We start from the raw sequence: 27,500 nt of genomic DNA, 5'->3' as shown, positions 1-27,500 counted from the left end.
GGAGAGAGGAGTGGGAGAGAGGGGTGGGGAGAGAGGGGTGGGGAGAGAGCGTGGGGAGAGAGGGGTGGGGAGAGAGGAGTGGGGAGAGAGGAGTGGGGAGAGAGGAGTGGGGAGAGAGGAGTGGGAGAGAGGAGTGGGGAGAGAGGAGTGGGAGAGAGGAGTGGGGAGAGAGGAGTGGGGAGAGAGGAGTGGGGAGAGAGGAGTGGGAGAGAGGGGTGGGGAGAGAGGAGTGGGAGAGAGGGGTGGGGAGAGAGGAGTGGGAGAGATGGGTGGGGAGAGAAGAGTGGGGGAAAAGGGGTGGGGAGAGAGGAGTGGGAGAGAGGAGTGGGGAGAGAGGAGTGGGAGAGAGGGGTGGGGAGAGAGGAGTGGGAGAGAGGGGTGGGAGAGAGGGGTGGGGAGAGAAGAGTGGGGAAAAGGGGTGGGGAGTGAGGAGAGAGGGGTGGGGAGTGAGGAGAGAGGGGTGGGGAGAGAGGGGTAGGGAGAGAGAGATGGGGAGAGAGGGGTGGGGAAAGAAGAGTGGGGAGAGAAGAGTGGGGAGGGAGAAGTCGGGAGAGAGGGGTGTGGAGAGAGGAGTGGGGAGAGAGGAGTGGGGAGAGAGAGGTAGGGAGAGAGGGGTGGGGGAGAGAAGTTGGGAGAGAGGGGTGGGGAGAGGGGAGTTAGCAGAGAGAATGTTATGCTTTATAAACAAAACACACACACACACACACACACACACACACACACACACACACACACACACACACACACACACACACACACACACACACACACACACACACACACACACACACACACACATTGGTTTTGGAGTTCTGGTGGAGACACACTGACACTTTGGGGGAAAAATGGCAAAACTACAAATGCTGACCCCATGAATGTCACCATTGGAAACCCTCACATATTTTCCTCATTCTGATGTAAACTTAACTCTCTATTTTCATTCAACCAACATCATTCCAATCACAAATTAATCCAATCCCACACCATTAATTTCACAAAATACAACATGACAAACATTGGTGACGTAAACGAATGTGAACGCCATTCTGAGGTTACATCCGGATCGGGAGCAGCTTCGTACGGATCGAAACTCAAAATCATAATTGTTTGGAGGAATGTATGAAACCTCACACCCACCTGAGGACACCGGCGGGGACCCTAAAACGTTCCACAGAAGGTTTGCGGGGCTCGCCCCAACACCGAGGGAGTAGTTTGGGAACGGACGGACAGACGGACACTTCTGCTTTAAAATATGTGACACACTTGAACACTGTGCAACTGTTCGATCAGAAACTCAACCTTGCTGTCTATAAGCAGCTTCGACTCCTCTGAGGTGAACACAGTTTATCGGGCCTGACGGAGTGGGCATCCAAGACCTCAGCTCCGGAGGCTTTAGTTGTGCTGAACCATGACCGAATGGAGAGTACTGGTGGTCCAACTGGCGTCAACCTCAACCTCTGCTTCTCACCGACGCATCAGGTGTGATCAAGAGCTGCTTGCTCTCCCCGGCTCCCACCTGCACACATCGATTTGGAGCAAAATTTCTCCTTCCCACACGTACTCCATCGTAGCTATTGGTGGACTCTCACACATATTGTGCTGAGTCGATTTGCTGATCTTTTTATTCATTTAATTTTTAAATGCTATAGATTAAAAAAAAAAAAATCTTCATCATGTATTTCTGTAGAAACGTCAGTCATTACCACCGCTACTGAAGGTGAGCCCCTGTCATTACCTCCGCTACTGAAGGTGAGCCCCTGTCATTACCACCGCTACTGAAGGTGAGCCCCTGTCATTACCACCGCTACTGAAGGTGAGCCCCTGTCATTACCACCGCTACTGAAGGTGAGCCCCTGTCATTACCACCGCTACTGAAGGTGAGCCCCTGTCATTACCTCCGCTACTGAAGGTGAGCCCCTGTCATTACCACCGCTACTGAAGGTGAGCCCCTGTCATTACCTCCGCTACTGAAGGTGAGCCCCTGTCATTACCACCGCTACTGAAGGTGAGCCCCTGTCATTACCTCCGCTACTGAAGGTGAGCCCCTGTCATTACCTCCGCTACTGAATGTGAGCCCCTGTCATTACCTCCGCTACTGAATGTGAGCCCCTGTCATTACCTCCGCTACTGAATGTGAGCCCCTGTCACCACCGCTACTGAATGTGAGCCCCTGTCATTACCACCGCTACTGAATGTGAGCCCCTGTCATTACCTCCGCTACTGAAGGTGAGCCCCTGTCATTACCTCCGCTACTGAAGGTGAGCCCCTGTCATTACCACCGCTACTGAATGTGAGCCCCTGTCATTACCACCGCTACTGAATGTGAGCCCCTGTAATTACCACCGTTACTGAATGTGAGCCCCTGTCATTACCACCGCTACTGAATGTGAGCCCCTGTCATTACCTCCGCTACTGAAGGTGAGCCCCTGTCATTACCACCGCTACTGAAGGTGAGCCCCTGTCATTACCTCCGCTACTGAATGTGAGCCCCTGTCATTACCACCGCTACTGAATGTGAGCCCCTGTCATTACCACTGCTACTGAATGTGAGCCCCTGTCATTACCTCCGCTACTGAAGGTGAGCCCCTGTCATTACCTCCGCTACTGAATGTGAGCCCCTGTCATTACCACCGCTACTGAATGTGAGCCCCTGTCATTACCTCCGCTACTGAAGGTGAGCCCCTGTCATTACCTCCGCTACTGAAGGTGAGCCCCTGTCATTACCTCCGCTACTGAAGGTGAGCCCCTGTCATTACCTCCGCTACTGAAGGTGAGCCCCTGTCATTACCTCCGCTACTGAAGGTGAGCCCCTGTCATTACCTCCGCTACTGAAGGTGAGCCCCTGTCATTACCTCCGCTACTGAATGTGAGCCCCTGTCATTACCTCTGCTGCCGAAGGTGAGTCCCTTGTTTTCACCCCTGTCTGTCTGTCTGTGTTTGTTTGTTACTTGGTGAAAGTATTTTGCCAATTATGTTGGTCTGTAGCGTTTGTGTGTTTGCCACACGATGTTTCTCCACAGTTTTGAAGCAGTCGTCCTGAAATATTTTGTATTTGTAGGTGACCGGCCAATCCATGCCGGTGGATTTGTTAGCCAATATTTGAATTAGCTAAGTTAGCTAACTCTAACCCTAACCCTAACCCTAACAGCAACACGCATATTTGGTCAGGATCCGGACACGAGAATTTTAAAACTGATTCTTCACCTTTGAGAAATGGGGCCAAAAACGATACATATCACGATATCTCAAAAAGTTATGCACGAGTTATGAGAAAACCAGGTGGATGAGTTGGTTCGGGGTGATAAGAACAAGCCGATTCGATGTTGGTTCAGATCCAGCCCATCAGTGGGTTACAAAAGGTAAACCGTTCACCCTGGCAGACGTGCGTGCTCTCCCAAGTGTCTTTCTAGTGACAAAGACAACATTGCATAAAAAAAGGGGTGTTTGGAGGGGATTCAAATAAAAATTCGATGACGACAATGGCGGAGAATTAAATAACCTGCACCAGAGCTATAAACACAAGGAAGTCGATAGGGTGAAGAACCTCGTCAAACAGGTATGAGGTCAAAAACGCCCAAAGTCCACAGGAGATGATATGAAGGATATAAAAATGAATTAGATAATATCTGTTTACGTGAAGCCACAATCACTGGAATTCGAGAGTTCCTGTAATCACGGCATCTCATCGGTGCACACTGCAGGTAAAGGAACAACCAGGTAAATGGGGACACCAGGCCCGTAGCCAGGGCTCAGTATTAAGGGGGGCATATGAACTGGATGGGGGGGCACAATTATTATATTTAATTTTTTGATAACCCGGTATACTATTGTATTCATGCAGCATTGACACATCTATACTGACGTTGCCGTCGCATACTAACCAAATTGATCTCAGCTAGATTTAATATGTTCCGATGTTTTTGGCCTAAAATTATTCGAACGCAGGAGAGCCGCAACAAACTGGCACATTCACAATGCAAATATTCAATGATTAGACAATTAGCACCAATTCAGGTGAACTTATACAAGGTGTTGTCAAGAATTGGCATTAGAAAATTAATATACCAGAGATACAATAACTAAATGGGGGAGGTTGGCACCAGAATCAGTGGACTATGAAATAAGATACAGGAGGCTATGACCTGCGATCATCACGTTAAACTATCAACAGCAAATACGACCGGCCTGAAGATACCACAAGGTCCGCATTTAAAGCAGTCAATTACACAGAGGTAAGGTTATGCACAAAGCACCAAACACAACATTTAACTTAAACATCAGAAGTACAAAGCAGCTGACCACAACCACACTGCAACCACACACACAATCTGAACTCCTCGTATAGTTTTTATCCCACTGTACTCGCTGTCAGAAGAGCTGCAGGCGACGTGTCTCGGTGTGGAATCTTCTGAGGACCTTCTCCTTCCATTCATTCAGGCATTTACGTGTGAGGTCTCTCTCGAAGGCCAGCCGTACCAGTTGTACCTTGAGTGCATGGCGCATGGACCGTCGATGGTCAGTGAAGACATTCCTCAATGTTGAGAATGAGTTTTCACACATGGCAGTGGACGCACCAATTGTTAGTCCAAGTCTCATAGCAGTCACTACACTTGGCATGGCTTCCAGCGTTTTGTGGTATGTTGAGAGGAGTTTTTGTGTGGTCCATCTCTCGTTTGGCTGCTTTTCTGTCTGCGAGCGAATAAACTGCTTTGCAACCACACACTCTGTTTCACTGATGGTTGACTTTGTTCATGTCATGATGTGCTGGAGCAAGTGGGGATCCAAAAACGTGCCATTTTCAGGATTCAAGGCAGCGAGTGAACGGGCGAGTTGTGTGTTGCGCTCACTTAAGCGCCGAGCGATCTCGCCAAGCACAGCGTCAATTGTGCTGTAAAAAACCCTCTGCAGTTCCATCTTGTCATTGTCGTTGTTTTGTCCTGTAGTCTCCAAAACTACAAACTGTTCCAAGTTCTTATGCATTGTGCGTCTCCGTTTTGGTGGTGCAGGTGTAGAAGTGCAAGAGCATCGTCGTCCTTGTTCCACAGATCAGTGAACTCATCTTCAGAGCGGAGTTTCTTCACGAACTCTGTAGCACTCGCCACCAGTTCCAACCCCGTTAGCAAGTCCCTGTCCTCTGCCTGCAAGAGTCTGTTAGGGCCACCTAACAACATCAGCAGTTTTTGTACAAAGATAGCAATGAACATGAAGGCAGGCCCAGAGACTTCCCGCAAAAGGCCAATAGGGTCATTCCATGTCAAATCATCAAAGAATCTGCCGTCATCTCTCAGATTTTTGTAAAACTTTGGGAACCAATTGGGACCCATGAAAAACGGCAAGAACTCAAATATTTTTGCTAACAGCCTCTTAATTAGTGAGATACAGACTAACGAACTTTGGACTAATTAGCACGACGTCGCGAATTCAAATGGCCATATCTCTCAAAGTATAACACCGAGAGAGCTGGTTTTGGTGTCATTTTAAAGGTATTTTCATGCCCTATGAATTTGTCTGGGCAACATTTTCCTATCTCCAACCACAAAAAAGTTATCACAAAATAAAAACTTCATTCGTGAATCCCCAAAAAATGTATCTTTCAAATTTCCTCAAATTCATCCCAGAGGTACCTTATGATGTCAAGAAGCTTCCACATAAATTTTGTGATGGCCACTCCAATAGTTTCTGAGATATGAGCAATAATGTACATGTACGTATGGCATATAGGTTCGAAAATCAGCATTTGTAATGTATTATACAATCAATAAGTGAGTTCAAGTACACAGTGTTCACTAACCTGACTTAGGCTTTCAATTTCCTCTTCAATGCAGCAACAGCAGCACTTGTTTCTTCCCCTCAGGCCCAGTTGAAAATGAAAGTATATGATACTTCAAAGCAATTGATGGTCGTTCCCTGTGTTCCCTGTCATGGCTAGGTTAGAATGATTGTATAATACATTACAAATGCTGATTTTCGAACCTATATGCCATACGTACATGTACATTATTGCTCATATCTCAGAAACTATTGGAGAGCCCATCACAAAATTTATGTGGAAGCTTCTTGACATCATAAGGTACCTCTGGGATGAATTTTAGGAAATTTGAAGGACACATTTTTTTGGGGATTCACGATTGAAGTTTATATTTTGTGATAACTTTTTTGTGGTTGGAGGTAGGAAAATGTTGCCCAGACAAATTCATAGGGCATGAAACTACCTTTAAAATGACACCAAAACCAGCTCTCTCGGTGTTATACTTTGAGAGATATGGCCATTTGAATTCGCGACGTCGTGCTAATTAGTCCAAAGTTCGTTAGTCTGTATCTCACTAATTAAGAGGCTGTTAGCAAAAATATTTGAGTTCTTGCCGTTTTTCATGGGTCCCAATTGGTTCCCAAAGTTTTACAAAAATCTGAGAGATGACGGCAGATTCTTTGATGATTTGACATGGAATGACCCAATAGCGTCCATCCTCATCTCTGCACCGTAGGCGCGCTCTGCATCAATCTCCGACAGTAAGGATGTGATATCCTTAAAACATCCTATGATCACAGACACGGTGGCTAAATGTCCCGTCCACCTTTGATCAAGAAGTCGTTTTAACCGCTCACCTTTATACTGTGCAGCAACAGTGGGCTTTCTGAAGAATTTGTACAGGCAACAACAAACCTCGAGGAAATCAGTTACAGCTTTCTCTACTGCCAGTGCGTGGATAACTACCAGATGGAGTTGGTGATTTAAGCAGTGCACATAGGGGATTTCTCTTTCCAATATCTCTTGCAACAACTTTTGCACCCCACCGTGCTTCCCAGCCCTTACCGAAGCACCACCGTACACCTGACTTAATATTTTTGACGTGTCAAGTCCTGTTTTTATCAGCTCTGCAATTATTAGGTCTGTCAATGTTTTTGCATCTCCAGCGTCGGCTGTAGCTATTGTGAGTAGACGCTCTGTTGCTTCATTTGATGCCGATACAAAGCGAATGATGATTGATATGTTGTCACATTCAGTGGGGTCCCTCGTCCCATCCACGTTGATGGTAAACCACGATGTGCCGACTTCTTCCACGATGGCATCCTCATAACATTACTCAATGTGCAGATCAGTTCGTTCTGCATTTCCGGACTAGTGTAGCTTGCGTTTCGTGGGATATGCTTGATTATTTCGGCAAGCTCGGTGCCTTTTTTGAGTGCGTAGTTTAAAAGCGAGAGGAAGAGCCCACTGTGCCCGTCTGACATATCCTGAAAATTATCAAGGCTCCCTCTAAAAGGTATCTGATTTTCGGTGAGAAATCCCACAACATCTATAAGAGCAGACACATAGTACCGGTTTCTATTTAGCTGGTCAGCATTGAGGAGTGCGGAAATCTCCTCACCACAATCGATGCGCCTCTCATTCTCCTTCCACCTCAAAACACAAGTTAAATGTTCCTTTGAAGTTGCGTGTTTGTGAAACCCCCTGCCTTTCTCAACGGCATGTTTCCAATTCCGGTAGCCTCGCACTGTGAAAGTAGAGTCCACTGGGCCACGTGCGGTGTTAAACTTCCTTCATGGATAGCGGAATGCTGCATCTGTCTGCACACTGTATTCCAGCCATTCATTAGTCTGGTACCACGAGGACACAAACGAGCGACTCTTGTTCTGCAACAGATGGCCAGGGTACCGCTGTAGAACAACTCGATTCGGTCTCTCACTTCCAAGATCATCGGGAAGCGGCTTGACAGTCACACCAGACCCCGAGGCGGCCGCCGAGCGTGGAAACTCGGCTACCTGCGCTGGGCTACAGCCGCAGGGCCCACGTTGCTGGCTTGGCCAGGTTGGCCAGCTTCTGTCGGTATTTCATCGACATGATCGTCTTTTCCTCCTCCTCCTCCAACTCCTCCCACAACATGTCTTTCATCATCTTCTTCATTTTCGTCGGTTGCATTTTTTCCTTTTCTGAGCCATTTTCGTATTTCCATCATCCACGTCTTTACCTCCTGCGGCGAGCTCGTGCTCTGTGATTGGTCCCTCGTGACTAGCGTCACTAATCTCGCGACTCGCGTCACTAATCTCGCGTCTCGCGAGATTTCACGGTTGACGGTTTTATTTATTAAATGATCGATGCATCAAAAACAGGTTTTATCTGCATCATTTCAAATGTAAGCACGATTGCAAACACACATATTAATTTTTATTATAAAATTACTTTTGTAAGATGGAGGGTTGACGGGTTGTGAAGGTCACGTGGTGCTCGTGCACTTCATCTTTAATAATGTAAATTTATGTCTTTTCCTTAATCATATTATGACGATATTACATTTATACCTAACTTACAACCAATCAGGTAACCTGCTCAATGGGGTCTCCATATGGAATACGCTGATTGGCTATTCCTTAACACTAAATGATCCACGATATATATATAAAACCACCCACAACATCGACATTCAACACGAGGTCTTGGCTGCCGGTGTTAGTGCTTGTGTTATTATCTTTTATCTTGTCGTCTTGGACTGTATTGTCTTGCCAATTGCTTTTGGAGATGCGCTGGGAAGCGCACACTTATCTCTTGACTGTTATTCAAAGAAGGAAATTATTAAAGAACAGTTTATCCAAGAAGGCTTTATTATTCACCATGTTGAACATCTGGAATAAGGGTTTTAGTTCACACAGGTGAACTCTTAAACAGCAAGGTCTTCACAAGGTGTACAAGTGGGGGGGGGGGCACCAGATGCGCCATAGGGGGGCATTGCACCCAAATGCCCCCCCTAGCGACGAGCCTGGGGGACACGCAGGGGGACATCAAGGGTCCAGTGTGGTTGTGTGTGCAGAAATGTCCGACGAGTCACAATAATTAAAACGTTACACGAATTGAGAGTTTCATGCATTTTAATTAAACTAGTGCGTGCCCGTACGTGTGTGGCCGTAAGTGCAAAAACAAAAAAACAAAAAAAGAAAAGAAAAAAAAAACAAAAAAACAAGCAGTCACGTCAATTGTGACGTCATAGCAACGTGTCATGTCATTGCTTTGGTAAATAAATGGCCATAACTTGAGAACCACTTGTCCGATTAATATCTAACCTTGAAAAGGCACAAACTCAGGTCCCCAGCAATATACCTGGCAAGTTTCAATTAGATCGGACCAGTGGTTGTCGAGAAACAGCGGTCACACACACACACACACACACACACACACACACACACACACACACACACACACACACACACACACACACACACACACACACACACACACACACACACACACACACACACACAGCTGGAATTATTTTGATTAAAATGAGCTAAAATAATGAGAAAATATACGATTCTTTTTCTCTACAACATCGAGGCTCATGGAAGAGCATGGTGATAAAGGGTTTGAACTGATTGTGAAGCTGTGGGACAACTCTTGGACAGAATAAGGAAGGAGATGAAGGAATAGGTGGAGGGGAGAAACAGAGGAAAGGAGAGGAAATACTCCAACCTTCTGCTAAGAGGGTTGGGTTACGACTAGTAGTAACTAGAAGCACACTCGGTAGAGAGCATAACTCCGCCAGGCTGATTAGTTTACGTTTTGTATCCCACTGATAGACCGGATCTGGATTCGGACCTCAACTAAAATTGAATGGGCTTGTTCTCGTCACCTAACCAACTCATCCACCAAGTTTCGTCCAAATCCGCCCAAAACTTTTTCAGATATCGTGATATTTATCGTTTTATTTCAGCATTATTATCATCTCGATGGTGAAAAATCACTTTCAGAATTCTCGGATCCGGATTCGGATCTTCACCAAAATTGAAGGAAGTCTTCCTTGTCACGTACCCAATCTGCTCGTCAAGTTTCATCCGAATCTGTTCACAACTGTTTGAGATGTTGTACACATAAACAGACAAAAAGGCACACAGTGGTGAAAACATGACCTCCGTCCACCTTCGGTGGGCAGAGGACAAAAATTAAAATATTTAATATTAAAAATAATAAAAATATAAGCTACATCTACAGAGGTACTCATGCATCATTTTAAATCAATAAGTTGAGAATTTGTTGAGCGGTTTGGTACTTGAACCTTTTAAAAAGAAAACCTTGGACGTGGTCACTGGTCATACCTTGGACGAATTGCTACATAACTAGGGACTGGTTCTGCATGCCTTGTGCAAATGCCGCCGACACCTCTCAGCATCCAAACTATGATCTGTCCAAAGAGCACAACCATTTTGGGCTGGATCTGTTCTAACTGCACTATTTCGGCAAGCCCTCATCACGTGACAACACTATCCACCTGCTCTACCCCAGCCAAGGTCGGTGGAATGAAGTCGTTCATCGGTGCTTTCACGGTTCCAGCTCGAATCATCTCTGGTCGCGCCAGATTCCTGTCCCCCTTGGACGATGCAGTGACAGGATGCCAAAACACAAGGCAGAGTCATTTGGTCTGATGATCTACAAACTACCTTTCATAGAGCACAAATCGCACTCATCTCTACCAAAACAATGACTCTTCTACATCCTGATGATCAATGATGGATTGTAATTTACCGCTTAATCAAGCACAGCATTGGTGCAACCCTCTGCATTACTCGCAATTGCAAACCTCATCTAGCAGGTTTCTTCTGTGTCAAGATACGTGGACGTCAACAAACCTGGTTACCTTGCGAGGATCTCTACCTGCAGGAACCTACACCACAGCCACCAGACATCCCTTCTGAGCTGTCAACCCCTGCTGACTGTTTCCAAACGATACTAGTCCCTGTCAGCAAGGCACCAGGTGGCCATCCTGAACTTAACCCCCGGTCCAAGACTAGCCTACCTTCAAGCACGTGTGCTAATGAGTCACCAACTTGCATCATCAATGAATACCCTACGTCGTTGACGCAACCTCGGTGTTCTGGCCAACATCGTAGCCTCTCCGAACACTTAAGGGATTTCATTTTGGATTCATAGTTTCATGTCACTATACTGTTACAGGTTTGCCGGCCGGGTCACGAGGGGCTTGGTAGACCAGACCCGCTTCTCGACCTTTGACCCTGAAACCGATGAACCACAGATAATTCCACAGCATGACGGGTTGCTAAGCAACTACTGATGCCAACTGAGATGATCAATAGGTCCTTGCGTCCAGTTCCCACGTTACCTTCCTGGCAAACTAATCCCACAAAATAAGGAACTGCGTTCTCGATGTTCCCACTCCGATAAATCAAGAACAGAACGGCCGAGCTGAACCATAAGTGGGCATCAGCGAGCCTCTGACCGGATCGAAACAGCTGGACAAAACTCCCATCTACTACTTACACACTAGTGTCTAACCAATGGAGAAAGAGACAATCAGGCAGGTTGGAAATGATTGGCTGTGTTAACAAACAGGCACGTATTAACAAGCAATGCAGTGTTACAAAAGAAAGTCTAACCCTTAAACACACAAGCCCCTTAGACAGTCACCTTATCATGAAACTACAGACATATAGGCGCCTCAGTCACTCCAGGAAATGAGACAAGTAAGAGGAATAGCCAGAGAGAAGACAATAAGACTGGGCTTATTGGTGACCCCTGACTCACCCAACATAAGCCTGTGGGTGAAAAAGGGGGGGGGGAGTGATAAGAGGGTGATGGTGTGATGTGCTGTGTTGGGATAGATGCGAGTGAATGCTTCATAATGAGATAGAGGAGATCGTGAATGCGAATCAGTTACCCAGCTCTGAACGAGTTGAGGGGGAAATCATTGATTGCTCTTGTGTGTTTCTCGTGAATGAATATAAATAGGGACAGAAAGAGAGGATAGTGTAAGGCAGTATGTGTTTGTCAGCACGTCCGGGGAAAGAACTCCACAGCTTATCCGCTTGCTCCACAGCACCAGCTCGATCTCTCCCAGCAGATCCCGTCCTCACAAAGACTTGTGCTCGCACAGCTCGCTCCTCGCAGACTCCGTCTGGCTCTCATTGTTCCCTGGATGCAAACACCTCGCTTTGCCTTCGGATGCGCGGTTTATTAAGTCCTGCGACAGGTGTGCTCTAAGGATCGAGCGCTGCTTGTTTTTCATGGGTGGTGCCTCCCCATTGGTGCACTTCTGTTGTCCTGCTGCACTCAGTGGTTACTCAGCACTCAAGCGCTACCATGTTGGTGCCACACAGCACCGAGTGGCACTCAAGCACGATGATGGATCAGATTGATCATGTGAGTTTTGTATGTGTAAAGTTGGTTTTATAAAGCGTGTTGTTTCTGTGTATGGATGTGCTCGCTGTAAATTGTGCAGAGAAGGAGAGAGAAAGATTAAGAGAGATGGGGAGAGAAAGAAGAGTTACAAAGGGAGTTTGAACCTGCTGCACAAATACAACACATATCCCTGTCCACTGATACAAGGGGAGAGGCAATGTAACGAAACAAAATACGACGGACGTATCTACAAAATGCGACGGACATATCTACAAAATACGGCGGACATATCTACAAAATACGACGGACATATCTACAAAATACGGCGGACATATCTACAAAATACGGCGGACATATCTACAAAATACGGCGGACATATCTACAAAATACGGCGGACATATCTACAAAATACGGCGGACATATCTACAAAATACGGCGGACATATCTACAAAATACGGCGGACATATCGACAAAATAAGACGGACATATCTACAAAATAAGACGGACATATCTACAAAATACGACGGACATATCTACAAAATACGACGGACATATCTACAAAATACGACGGACATATCTACAACATACGACGGACATATCTACAAAATACGGACATATCGCCAAAATACGACGGACATATCGCCAAAATACGACGGACATATCGCCAAAATACGACGGACATATCGCCAAAATACGACGGACATATCGCCAAAATACGACGGACATATCGCCAAAATACGACGGACATGTCTACAAAATACGACGGACATATCGCCAAAATACGATGGACATGTCTACAAAATACGACGGACATGTCTACAAAATACGACGGACATGTCTACAAAATATGACGGACATGTCTACAAAATACGACGGACATGTCTGCAAAATACGACGGACATGTCTACAAAACACGACGGACATGTCTACAAGACACGACGGACATGTCTACAAGACACGACGGACATGTCTACAAAATACGACGGACATATCTAAACTCTGTGGTTCCTTTATGTGTTGGATGTAACTGCCCGGGGCCTTTCAAAACCGCAACAATACATTTGCTGTGTACTTGCTTGTCGTGGGGTAGAATCATCCCCAAGGCTGCGCAGTTTAGCGATTGTTCTTAATCATCCCAATTTTATTTTACCAGAAACTCTCGTCATCACGTCTCGGGTTTATATCTTCACAGATCGTGACGTTGAACTGCCTCGTGACTTTCACCAGTGACGTTAACTGGGATGTTTCTAGTTCTTGTATTGCAGGTTCTTATAACTACTCCTTGTTAAATTTGTTTTGTTGTTAAGCAGTTTCGTATTGAAAGAGCCGATGGAGGAAAAGGAGTGGTCACGCCAATTGGGTCAGCATCCACGGTGGGTCGTTGTCGTCTATACCTATATAGGCGCCGCCATCTTGTGCTTCACACGTGTTCTAACGTGACATTAAAGTATTCCTCTCGTTCATAAGTCTTGTGTTTGGTAAGAATATTCATAAGATTCATTGACCTGGACTCCCCCCCCCCCCCTAACTACCTTGGTGACATTGTTTTGAAGAACAATCATTGCATGTTCAATTTTGCAGATGATATCCCACAAACCACTGAAGTTTAAAGATGGCGGCGCCCAGTCATGAAGGTCGGTCTTGTCGGTGCAAAACTTGCTACTTGGTACTAAAAACGTTTTTCTTTTTTAAAAAAACCATCTCTTCATTTCTTAAAATAGATCATTTTGGTTCGAGACTAAATTGATCGACTCTTAAAGATGATTCTGAATCGTGAGGTTAGGTGTGTGTGTGTGTGTGTGTGTGTGTGTGTGTGTGTGTGTGTGTGTGTGTGTGTGTGTGTGTGTGTGTGTGTGTGTGTGTGTGTGTGTGTGTGTGTGTGTGTGTGTGTGTGTGTGTGTGTGTGTGTGTGTGTGTGTGTGTGTGTGTGTGTGTGTGGTCCGGTCTCTCAAAATCTGACACTACTGTGCACCATCGGTTAGGAAGGGTTATTGGGGGCAAAAAAGATTGTGGGTCATGATGGTGGACGACATGAGGTGGTGCTGCACCACCTCGTCGAAGGTCATTAATTATTTTAATTTAAAAGTTCATCATTTCCAGTGTTGTTTCAGACTCAAAATAGCCCCATTTGGAATGACGTCACGATTCTCTTGACATAATATATTTGTTGTGCCTGTTGGAGAAATATCGGTGTTGCGCAACCTCTCGTCTTCTGTAGGGAGACACAGTTCGGCACGACCCGCAGGTACAAAGCTCGCGATACCAATTCGTAGAGGACAATCGTGCCAAATGGACTTTGTCTGTTCCTGTGATATATTTACAAGGACTTGGGTGCACAATATAAATATCAGAGGAAAAGGTGCCTCGGGTGGTGAGAGAGGGTGCAAAGTTTCCTTACGAGTTGGTTACCTACAAGAACATTGTACCCAAAGCACTCGGGGCACGTGACATTAGGAGCCGGTGTACCTGGGTTAGTGGTGTCGGACCACGGATCGGATGGAGAGACCAGGCTTCAGTTACAGAAGTAGAGGCCTCGGACGGGACTTGGCCATTCCAAACAGGTAGTTATGCTGTCCATGTCCACCTACCCGCACATACAGTTCGTTCATTTATAATCATTAAGATACACCTTTATTACCTGCTTGCGCGTCCTGGGACCGTTGGTGTCCACCCAGGAGATGCTTTTGACGAATTTCTCCCCTTTCCACTCCCTACCTGTGTCATGTCGCTTGGAGGTATATTTCCTTTGGCACGTGTAAGTAGTAAATCGTGTCTTTGTATCCATTATATCCATCAGTCTTTGTGTCCTGGAACTATATATATATATATATATATATATATATATATATATATATATATATATATATATATATATATAGTCTCAGTTTTCTCAGTCGTGAGGTCTTTCATGAAAATGTTGATGTCAGATAATGTTGGTCGAGGAAGCTCACACTGTATTTCAATGTGATTGGGAACTATGAACATATTTTGTGTACAAAAGTATAAAAGAGGTGGAATTGGGGAAAAGATTGAGAACAGGGAAGGAAAATAAGGTAAGGGAGGAAAATGGAGACATTTCTATCAGCAGGAAATCTGAACAAAGAGGTGTTCATTTTATTAAACAAGTATCTGTTGAATTAAATCGAATGAGGGATCATTTTATAGTCGATATGTCTCTTAAAACTGCTTCGTACACTTTCTGTTTGCGCTTTGGTTTATTCAAACAGTCCAAAGGACACTGCGCGCACACACACACACACACACACACACACACACACACACACACACACACACACACACACACACACACACACACACACACACACACACACACACACACACACACACACACACACACACACACACACACACACACACACACACAGTTCTAAATCAGTACAAGTGGAGTGATTGATAAACATTATACACCAACACCCGTGGACCCCACAATGTGTGTACAGTTCTGTAATTAAACTCGTCCTCATGATGTTTCCCTGTAATCTCGTGAACCCGATCCCTGCTCACCTGGGAGCTTTCTTGGCTGACCAGGTGCTTATGAATCAGGATTCATCCCAATGAAGCATGGCGTTAGGGACCGTACGTGTTTTCTTCGGGGTTTTTGGCCTATGTTGACCTCAAAAGAATTGGTGCTTGAATTGAATTAGCTGATATGCAAATGGTCCTTTATTTTTGTGTGCATTGTCGAGGCTCATACGAGAGAGAGCTAACACACAGCGCACAACAAGAGGGGCGGCAGGAGACAAGAGGGGCGGAGAGGGAAGGACAAAACAGGGGAACAGAGACATTAGATCTGTGGAAGGGAGAGGGATGGGGTGGGGAGCATGGGGGTATACAAGATGGACACTACAGGGACTTTCAGGAAGGAAAGCAGGGAATTTGAAGGTGGGATTGGGGTGGATTAACGGGGGTAGAAAAGATCGAGGTTTTGGATGGGGGATGATAAGAGGTGGTGGTGAACAACCTGGAGGAAAGAATGGGATTGAAGAGAGTGAGGGAGATTATTCCAAAGGCAGGAAAAAGAGGAATGAAAGAGTGAAGGTGAGCAGTGGTTCGTGATTTTGGTAGTTTTACCAGAAGGGGATTGCTGGCAGACCATGAGCACCCTGCAGAAATAGGGAGGGATATATCTCAGACAGAGCAAAGGGGGAGGGGGGCGAGGCTGGAGAAGAGATGGTCGAAGACAGAAAGACCACCAACCTGCCTGTGATGAGAGAGTGAGAGACCCTAAGACTCAGCCTCATCGCGGGAGATACCAGTGATCCTAAATGCTTTGGTTTCCACAGTGTGAAGCCGAGAAAGGTAAGAGGTGGGAGCACCAGCCCAGAGGGGAGAGCAGTACTCCATCAAGCTGCGGATGAAAGCTTTGTTTGTGATCAGGAGCACAGGTATGCCAAGGAAGGACTTTGCACGACAGAGGATACCCAGTCGGTGACTTTGGAGGCCAGGTTGGAGATGTGGCTTTCCCAGAAAAGATCATGGCAGACAGTGAGACCCAGAAGCTTGAATAAAAGGACTTCTTCAAGAGGATTGTTGAGAAAGTAGATATGGGGGCGGGGGGGAGGTTCCAGACGGTCCTTTCGGAGAGATAAAGTGAAAGTGTGAGATTTGTCAGGATTTGGTCTTCAAATTTCAAGTCAATCGATTGAAAATTGACAATTTTACAAATTCGGCCTCTGTTGTCCTTTTGGCCGATGTGAACCTACAAAATAATTGGTGGTTGAATTCAGTGACCTGAAATATAAATCCTCTTCAAATTTAAAATCAATCAGATGAAAATTGAGGATTTTAGAAATACCACCTTAGTTGTTGACCTTGGGACTATGTTGACCTTTTGGTCCATGTTGACCTCAAAAATAATTGACTGGTTTAATTCAGTGACCAAATATGCAACTCCTCTTCCAATTTCAAGTCAATCAGATGAAAATTGACAATTGTAGAAAGTCGGCCTATGTTGTCCGTTTGGCCCATGTTGACCTCGAAAATAGTTGGTGGTTGAATTCACTGACCTGATGTGCAAATCCTCTTCAAATTTCAAGTCAATGAGATTAAAATTGAGGATTTTAGAAGAAATACCTCCTTAGTTGTTGACCTTGGGCCGATGTTGACTTTTTGGTCCATGTTGACCTCAAAAATAATTGCCTGGTTGATTCAGTAACCTGAAATATAAATCCTCTTCAAATTTCAAACCAATCAGAGAAAAATTGAGGATTTTAGAAATTTGACCTCAACATGACCTTTGACCTCAAAATCAATGGGCTTCTCAGTTGACGCTACATCCACAACTTACAGCTCGGTAAAGTTTCATGACAATCGGTTTAGAATTTGTGACCTGCAGGCGATTGACAGACAAACAGACAGACAGACAGACAAACAGTCAAATTTATTTATTTTCAAAGTAACAAGCAAATGGACCAAAATTCAATACCCTGTCCCTTCGGCGAGGGTAATGATGGACAGGTGATGACAAAAGTGGGTGGATGAGCTTGGTAGGTGACAACAACAATCCGATTCGATTTCGGTTCAGGTCCGGTTCCAGATCCATCGTATCAGTGGATACAAGACGGGAACTGTTCATCCTGGTGGAGGTGTGCGCTCCACCTAGTGCCGGTCTAGTCTTGATAACGTGAAAGGTCATAGTAACACCTCTCAAGAGAGAAATGTGCTCAAAGCCGCGCGCATCTCACAAATTCTTCCAAAACTTTCTGGGATTTCGAACTTGTCGATTGTTTCGGAACTTGAAACGAAGGACAATCCTCCTTCCACTGATGATGGTCAGCAAGTGGTATATCTGCTCACCAACCAGGGTCATATCCTCCGTTGTTTCACATCAATATTGGTTGGTGGTGGGATGGGATCTGAGGCTGTAAAGGTTCTTCTTGTTGTTGTTGGTAGTGAGAACGTGACTTCATTGTCGATGACGATGGTGAATAATTCTGCACATCACAAAAAGGTGGTGATGGACCAAAACCGAATTGTGCAAATGCTCCCGATGTGGTTCATCATACTGTATGCTGTTGATGATGTCATAAAGCACACACAGTTCGGCGATTATGACGTATAATCGCATCAATAGACGTGAGCATCGATGATGGATTTGCAAAACGAACGGAAAACGCTCCAGGTGTGGATAATGGGAGAAAATGGTCGAGGTGGTTATTCGAGCGTTTTGGGGAGCGAGGTTACAGCTGGTGTGCTCCAAGTGTTAGGATGGCCGCCCCAGGGTGAGGCTCTGAGTCCCATCGAGGCGACATGGGATTACCTGGAAAAAAGGGAACAACTGGAGGAGTCTAACGAACCGTACACACACCTGTGGAATGTACTCCAACCGGATATTTAGCACAACATTCCTTTGAGAGTGGTTCAGTAGTACAGTGTACAGGAAGAATGGGTTCAAGAGTGATGGGACTGATGGCACTCACACAAACTATTACAGATGCATGTCATGGGGGTTTACATCTTACAGCTTCACGGGCTCCTCCAGATACCATTTGTGTTCTCATGTGTCTCATCCTCCCTCCCACCAATCTCCAACCCCCTCTCCTCTCCCCCTCCCATCAATCTCCCAAATTAACGTGAACTTTCATGAAACCACGTTACCCTTAACCCCTCCCCCCTCCCCTTCACGACCTCAGGGATGTGTTTCCTTCATTTCCCTTTCCCTCTCTCTCCTTTCCACCAGGATCGAACTCCATAAACGTCCTCAACCGAATTCTAAAGCAGTCTTCGGTAAGGTAACACGTCTGAGCACACCTGTACTACGAACCGGTAACAAAGGAGAACACGTGATTCTCCCACATGGCAAATGTTGTGATGAATTCCTTGTTGTTTGTCCATCAATTAACCGAGTTGTGTTTTGGAAACAGATCAACGAAAATCCTTCTCAAAATGTGCAACAACCATGAGCGCTGTGTTGGACCATTCAGTGGAGGTGAGGATGTCGGCACACTCAGGAGGAATTCTCACTGGCGTGTACAAACAAACCATCCACATCACGTGTACACGTACAAACAAACCATCAACATCACGTGTACACGTACAAACAAACCATCCACATCACGTGTACACGTACAAACAAACCATCCACATCACGTGTACACGTACAAACAAACCATCAACATCACGTGTACACGTACAAACAAACCATCAACATCGCGTGTACACGTACAAACAAACCATCCACATCGCGTGTACACGTACAAACAAACCATCCACATCACGTGTACACGTACAAAGAAACCATCCACATCACGTGTACACGTACAAACAAACCATCCACATCACGTGTACACGTACAAACAAACCATCCACATCGCGTGTACACGTACAAACAAACCATCCACATCGCGTGTACACGTACAAACAAACCATCCACATCACGTGTACACGTACAAACAAACCATCCACATCACGTGTACACGTACAAACAAACCATCAACATCACGTGTACACGTACAAACAAACCATCCACATCACGTGTACACGTACAAACAAACCATCAACATCACGTGTACACGTACAAACAAACCATCCACATCACGTGTACACGTACAAACAAACCATCCACATCACGTGTACACGTACAAACAAACCATCAACATCACGTGTACACGTACAAACAAACCATCAACATCACGTGTACACGTACAAACAAACCATCCACATCACGTGTACACGTACAAACAAACCATCCACATCACGTGTACACGTACAAACAAACCATCCACATCGCGTGTACACGTACAAACAAACCATCCACATCACGTGTACACGTACAAACAAACCATCAACATCGCGTGTACACGTACAAACAAACCATCAACATCGCGTGTACACGTACAAACAAACCATCCACATCGCGTGTACACGTACAAACAAACCATCCACATCGCGTGTACACGTAAAAACAAACCATCCACATCGCGTGTACACGTACAAACAAACCATCCACATCACGTGTACACGTACAAACAAACCATCCACATCACGTGTACACGTACAAACAAACCATCCACATCACGTGTACACGTACAAACAAACCATCCACATCACGTGTACACGTACAAACAAACCATCCACATCACGTGTACACGTACAAACAAACCATCAACATCACGTGTACACGTACAAACAAACCATCCACATCACGTGTACACGTACAAACAAACCATCCACATCACGTGTACACGTACAAACAAACCATCAACATCACGTGTACACGTACAAACAAACCATCCACATCACGTGTACACGTACAAACAAACCATCAACATCACGTGTACACGTACAAACAAACCATCCACATCACGTGTACACGTACAAACAAACCATCCACATCACGTGTACACGTACAAACAAACCATCCACATCGCGTGTACACGTACAAACAAACCATCCACATCGCGTGTACACGTACAAACAAACCATCCACATCACGTGTACACGTACAAACAAACCATCCACATCACGTGTACACGTACAAACAAACCATCCACATCACGTGTACACGTACAAACAAACCATCCACATCACGTGTACACGTACAAACAAACCATCCACATCACGTGTACACGTACAAACAAACCATCCACATCACGTGTACACGTACAAACAAACCATCAACATCACGTGTACACGTACAAACAAACCATCCACATCACGTGTACACGTACAAACAAACCATCCACATCACGTGTACACGTACAAACAAACCATCAACATCACGTGTACACGTACAAACAAACCATCCACATCACGTGTACACGTACAAACAAACCATCAACATCACGTGTACACGTACAAACAAACCATCCACATCACGTGTACACGTACAAACAAACCATCCACATCACGTGTACACGTACAAACAAACCATCCACATCACGTGTACACGTACAAACAAACCATCCACATCACGTGTACACGTACAAACAAACCATCCACATCACGTGTACACGTACAAACAAACCATCCACATCACGTGTACACGTACAAACAAACCATCCACATCACGTGTACACGTACAAACAAACCATCCACATCACGTGTACACGTACAAACAAACCATCCACATCACGTGTACACGTACAAACAAACCATCCACATCACGTGTACACGTACAAACAAACCATCAACATCACGTGTACACGTACAAACAAACCATCCACATCACGTGTACACGTACAAACAAACCATCCACATCACGTGTACACGTACAAACAAACCATCAACATCACGTGTACACGTACAAACAAACCATCCACATCACGTGTACACGTACAAACAAACCATCAACATCACGTGTACACGTACAAACAAACCATCCACATCACGTGTACACGTACAAACAAACCATCCACATCACGTGTACACGTACAAACAAACCATCCACATCACGTGTACACGTACAAACAAACCATCCACATCACGTGTACACGTACAAACAAACCATCCACATCACGTGTACACGTACAAACAAACCATCCACATCACGTGTACACGTACAAACAAACCATCCACATCACGTGTACACGTACAAACAAACCATCCACATCACGTGTACACGTACAAACAAACCATCCACATCACGTGTACACGTACAAACAAACCATCCACATCACGTGTACACGTACAAACAAACCATCCACATCACGTGTACACGTACAAACAAACCATCCACATCACGTGTACACGTACAAACAAACCATCAACATCACGTGTACACGTACAAACAAACCATCCACATCACGTGTACACGTACAAACAAACCATCCACATCACGTGTACACGTACAAACAAACCATCAACATCACGTGTACACGTACAAACAAACCATCCACATCACGTGTACACGTACAAACAAACCATCAACATCACGTGTACACGTACAAACAAACCATCCACATCACGTGTACACGTACAAACAAACCATCCACATCACGTGTACACGTACAAACAAACCATCCACATCACGTGTACACGTACAAACAAACCATCCACATCACGTGTACACGTACAAACAAACCATCCACATCACGTGTACACGTACAAACAAACCATCCACATCACGTGTACACGTACAAACAAACCATCCACATCACGTGTACACGTACAAACAAACCATCCACATCACGTGTACACGTACAAACAAACCATCAACATCACGTGTACACGTACAAACAAACCATCCACATCACGTGTACACGTACAAACAAACCATCCACATCACGTGTACACGTACAAACAAACCATCCACATCACGTGTACACGTACAAACAAACCATCGAGCACGATATCGAAAACGCTACGGACGGATTCGGACGAAACTTGGTGTACACGTTGCGCGTGACAAGGACAAATTGATTCCGTTTTGGTTCAGATCAGGATCCGGATCCAGATCCGACCTCTCGGTGGGAAACGAATCGTAAACTGTTCACCCTGGCGGAGGGAGGTTTGCGCTCTACCGCGCGCCATTTTAGTTTACTAGAACCACTACATCTCCTCAAAGGGAAAACAAACTGTAATTAAAAATATTTATAATTACTTCATACTGTGATGTTTATTAAAATGTGCACGTCACGTGGTTCCAGGAAAAGATAAACATGCACCATTTCAATTCCCCAAGGATTTGTGTGCAGGATGATGCATGTCACCACCACCACCACCACCACTACTACCACCACCACCGTCATCACCACCACCACCACCACCATCTCCACCACCATTACTACCACCACCACCGTCACCACCACCACCACCACCAACACCACCACCACCACCATTCCCCAATCACCCTGCACAACGTCTTCCAGTCCGAGCTCCCTGATTGGCTGTGAACCACACATGACATTTTATGATCTCTGTCTCCATCGTTCCCTCCTTATTCAGCACCAAACTACCTTCAAGCTGTCCAAGGAGGACGGGGGGATCGCTACAATAACCGAAGGAGTTCGTAAGCTCCGCGTCCTTCAGGATAAGGGTCACGTGTGGGCCCAGAAACTCAGACTGCGGCTCAAAGAAGATAGTCTCTTGCTGCTCGACCCTGAGAGCCAGGTGGGTGATAGGTGCAGTGAACTTATGTGCAGGTAGATAATTATCAAACTAAACACCATTGTCAATTTCAATTGCAGCACCAAAGGCCAAAATGTTTCCAATTCTTGTTTGTCGACTCACTTTGGGCCGAAGGCAAAAACACAATTTTCTTGAAAAACATGATGATCCTTGGTATTTATTTCACTCCTCTAACAACATGATGTCATCACATTGCTGATTCAGCAATATCCTTTGTTAGTTACATAAGGAGGAGGAGGAGGACATTGGGACCATACTATTTGCAGAGCGTTGGTGTTGCCAAAGCAGTCTCCTTGGCTATTGGGCACAATCCTGGACGGGTCACCACTCCGACACAGTATACCAGCATGCTGGCACTCATTTTGCCAACTTCGGAAGGATGACAGGCCGAGTTAACCCCACCTGGTATTAATTCAACTGCTGAGCGGGATTTGAACGCAGGACCCAAGGATCCAAAGCCCACCATCCTAACCATGAAGCCAACACCAGGCATAGCTACATAAGACTCATGGAATGTAGAGGAAATTAATCATCATACGATGCATGGAGGAACCGGGCATAGTGGCGTGCGCCTGTAATCCGGCTACTCGGAGGCTTGGGTTGGAGGATCGCCTGAGGACGGGAGCTCTGCGCTGGGCCGCGCTATGAGAGGGTGTAGGGCATCCCGGAAGCATGGCGAAACCCAATCCTTATCCATGTGTCGTAAGAGGCGACCAGGGTTGCGTCAGGAAGGGCATCCGGCATAAAACCTGTGCCAAATCAGTATGCGGATTAAAATGGATGATCCGCTGTGGCGACCCCTAACGGCAGCATCCGAAAAACGAACAACACTACAACTATGCATGGAGGACATGAGGACCACAAATGAAGAATAAGAACCACACTTTGATGTAATTCATCCTCCGTGTCCAGAGAGGGTTTGTCTGCTTGATGTCGGCTCTGTGACACCAGCGGAGTTGTGTTGGTTCCTCGTGAACCCAACCGGCCAGCACGCACGATGGACCCACATCCGCAAAGACGCAATGGGTTCGACTCAGGACTGTGGTCAACGTGCGCACTCTGTCGGAGTGCGCCCGCAGCCCGACCCTTGCCGTTCACAGCTCGCTTTCACAAAACGAACTTCACCGCACACAACCACTCAAAGTGACCATCACTCCGCTGGAGCTCGCCTCTGGTTCACATCGCAGTTCCTCCTCTTCTCGAATGACTCGCTGCTCGCCTTACATTGCATTGAACACAAGGTCAATCCGAAGCCAGGCGACTAAAAGTCCACATTCAGAGTCTGTCCAAAGGCTTGACCATTGGCTCAGATCAGCACGTCCTATAATAAGTCTTTCCCCCAGTCCATTCCTCAATGTCGGAGGATCTGTCACGTCATTTGGACATTTTCGACTCAACAAAGCTGTCCTCCAAGTAATTCCAACATTCCTGTACTTTGCCGAGCTCCACATGTCCATGCAGCTGTCCGCACCAGTGTCCTTTCCCACGGTAACCACAATAGTGATATCATTTACGTCACCTTTGACACAGAACATCTCAACATTTCCAATCATGTCGTCGATTCCTGATCCGTAACTCGTGATTACTGATCACCAGTTAGAATGTTGAAATTTGTTGGGAAATCAAGGAATGATGCATTTCCAGACAACATTGTGCTCAAACCTCAATGGCTCATTGGGTGGATGAAAGCTTATGGAGGTAAACTTGGACATGGAGCCGTGAAAGAAAACAATGGTCTCCTGAACATCGTGGTCTTTTGCAGGCCAATGTCGCTCTGAACCTCCCATAGGGTATCTGCTATAGGCTTTGAACACACCTGGTCTGCGTTGGACTCAGGTGAAGGCTACCCTGTGGCTGAAACGTTGGAATTGTTGAACCTTTGTTCTTTTCGACGAAACCACATGTCAGTTATGATTTTACAGGTTTTATGATTATGGTGATTATAAAAATAGAGGGTGGGAAAGGAGTGAGTGAGAAGGAGGTTTTGTGGTGAGTGGGAGAGGAATTATTCATAAGGAGAATTTAGGGTGAGTCAGAGAGGAGTGCGTGGGAAGGAGATTTTGGGGGGGAGTGGGAAATGAGTGTATGGGAAGGAACAGGAACTGAGGATTGTGCAGTGAGACCGAGGAATTGTGGAGCAAGATCTCGGGTTATTCGAGTGAAAGCTATGGTTGGTGGAGCAAGAGAAAGGGTCGATGGAGGTGGGGCTAGGGTTGACATGGGTGGAGCTAGGGTTGACGGAGGTGGAGCGAGGGTTGACATGGGTGGAGCTAGGCTTTACGGAGATGGAGCTGGGGTTGGCGGAGGTGCAGCTGGTGTTGGCGGAGGTGGAGCTCGGGTTGGCGGAGGTGGAGCTCGGGTTGGGGGAGGTGGAGCTCGGGTTGGTGGGGGTGGAGCTCGGGTTGGTGGGGGTGGAGCTAGGGTTGGCGGAGGTGGAGCTAGGGTTGACGGAGGTGGAGCTCGGGTTGACGGAGGTGGAGCTCGGGTTGGCGGAGGTGGAGCTCGGGTTGGCAGGGGTGGAGCTCGGGTTGGCAGGGGTGGAGCTCGGGTTGGCAGGGGTGGAGCTGGGGTTGGAGCTCGGCTTGGCAGGGGTGGAGCTCGGGTTGGCAGGGGTGGAGCTCGGGTTGGCAGGGGTGGAGCTCGGGTTGGCAGGGGTGGAGCTCGGGTTGGCAGGGGTGGAGCTCGGGTTGGCAGGGGTGGAGCTCGGGTTGGCAGGGGTGGAGCTCGGGTTGGCAGGGGTGGAGCTCAGATTGGTGGGGTTGGAGCTCGGGTTGGCAGGGGTGGAGCTGGAGTTGGAGGAGTTGAAGCTCAGGTTTGTGGCGCAAGAGCTTTTGAGGGTGCTATCAATAGCTTGCCAACTCTTTACAACGGACACCGTGGGATTTTTACCATCCACCAACTCGTGTCAGCAGAAGAGACACCCAGTGAAACATCCCCCTGAGGGATGCCAGACACATTGATGAATCACCCTGCCTCGATTCCAGTTTATATCTGGGCCAAGATTCAAACCTCTGCTGGAGAGTAGAGAGGCGACTGTGCATACCTCTAGAGTCTCGGCCATCCTGCTGTACGTACGTTTGTATGTATGCGTGTGTGTGTATATATATATATATATATATATATATATATATATATATATATATATATATATATATATATATATATATATATATATATATGATGTAAGCAAATACCTTAAGAGGTCCATCAGTGACCTTTAGAAGAGGAAACTAATATAGTGATGTCTCCCCATAAGTGCTCAAATTCCTCAGACTCAATCCTAGTGTATATTTAACCACTAGCAATGCGTTGGCAAATATAAACCTCTCACCGCGTGCTGCGTGCCAACAGGACGTGATTGAGAGAATATTGTTGGAAGACATCATCTCGTGCCAGGAAGTACCAGGCACCGATTGTGACCCCGCGATCTTGGCTCTCACCTGGCAACCCCAGGACCAGGCGGCTCCAGATGTTTACCTCTTCTCATGTGGTGATGCCAGGGTGGGTATAATGATGTCATAGTTCAATGGAAATCATTCTCACTCCTTATATTCGGTGACAATTGTCTTTTCAAATGTAATCAATTTTAAATTCCGGCTGTTACACAACAAAATGTGACAAGGTTCATAAGGATGTGAATACTTCCTGAAGGCACTGAACTTGGTTTGATTTTAAAACATCATGAAATCAGCTCAGGTGGCATCGAAATGTGAAAACTCTGGAGGAGGGTGAATCGTATCGGAGGCCACTGTTTGCTTTGGAGTGAAACAGATGAGGTTTTGTGCAAATGTTATCCTCGTTACTGCTTGTCCTTCAGAATTGTCATTCGGTTCATGTGTCTTGCAGACAGATCTCATTCAAGCCGACATCCAGGGATCTCTGCAGGCGTATCGAGGCATCAATGAGTGAGGAAACCATTCTTGATCTTCCTCTTTGTTCACCATCATCCTTTCTCTCCAGCTGCTACTGATGGTGCAACATTTGCCTTTTCCAACTGTATTTGTTCTTTCAGAGGGGAAGACGAAGAAGATGGAAGTGTGTTTGAGAGTGAAACACTTTCTCAATCCTCTACTCCCCCTTTAAATACACCAAGAAGTGCAACACCTCCTCGCTCGCACAACCCTACCAGCGCAGATCTCAGATCAAGAACTCCGTCACCACCTTCAACTCTCATTTACTCCTCCATTGAGCTGATATCAGATCGAACAGGTGAAGGACTGAGGTGGCCAAACTATCCAATGGAAACAGTACCAGGAACCAGTCAGGTTTAACCTTGTCTTTACCGATG

The 27,500-nt window shown here is 46.1% G+C and overlaps 2 protein-coding genes across 3 annotated transcripts in view; one reads left to right on the top strand and one right to left on the bottom strand.

The window, feature by feature from the left end:
• The window catches only part of LOC147010194 (epidermal growth factor receptor kinase substrate 8-like protein 2), a 133,355-nt gene that overhangs the window by 100,991 nt on the left and 4,864 nt on the right, over window positions 1–27,500 (bottom strand). The window lies entirely within an intron of this gene.
• Window positions 14,462–27,494, top strand: LOC147010195 (epidermal growth factor receptor kinase substrate 8-like). Of its 2 annotated transcripts, none has more exons than XM_085861451.1 (7): window positions 14,462–14,685; window positions 18,825–18,871; window positions 19,009–19,073; window positions 23,030–23,194; window positions 26,564–26,713; window positions 27,063–27,117; window positions 27,225–27,469. In XM_085861451.1, the coding sequence occupies exons 1-7, from the start codon at window positions 14,621–14,623 to the stop codon at window positions 27,293–27,295; spliced, it is 618 nt and encodes a 205-aa protein (XP_085717577.1). In that variant the 5' UTR covers window positions 14,462–14,620; the 3' UTR covers window positions 27,296–27,469. The 2 variants fall into 2 exon arrangements, with proteins under 2 accessions (XP_085717577.1, XP_085717576.1); XM_085861450.1 differs by having other exon boundaries at window positions 14,465–14,685; window positions 27,059–27,117; window positions 27,225–27,494.

Source organism: Eptatretus burgeri, chromosome 17, assembly GCF_056783735.1.
Source record: "Eptatretus burgeri isolate ZD-2024b chromosome 17, Ebu_testis_v1, whole genome shotgun sequence".
Classification (NCBI taxonomy): Eukaryota; Metazoa; Chordata; class Myxini; order Myxiniformes; family Myxinidae; genus Eptatretus; species Eptatretus burgeri.
This window is presented reverse-complemented; position numbering and strand designations above follow the sequence as displayed.

What these genes read in the sequence shown, in the direction of transcription:
- LOC147010195 (XM_085861450.1), top strand. Translation starts at nt 14,621, where the DNA reads ATGGAGAGACCAGGCTTCAGTTACAGAAGTAGAGGCCTCGGACGGGAC. An exon ending in GACTTGGCCATTCCAAACAG is followed by an intron (nt 14,686 to 18,824) that starts GTAGTTATGCTG and finishes CCTTTCCACCAG; the next exon opens with GATCGAACTCCATAAACGTC. An exon ending in GAATTCTAAAGCAGTCTTCG is followed by an intron (nt 18,872 to 19,008) that starts GTAAGGTAACAC and finishes TTTTGGAAACAG; the next exon opens with ATCAACGAAAATCCTTCTCA.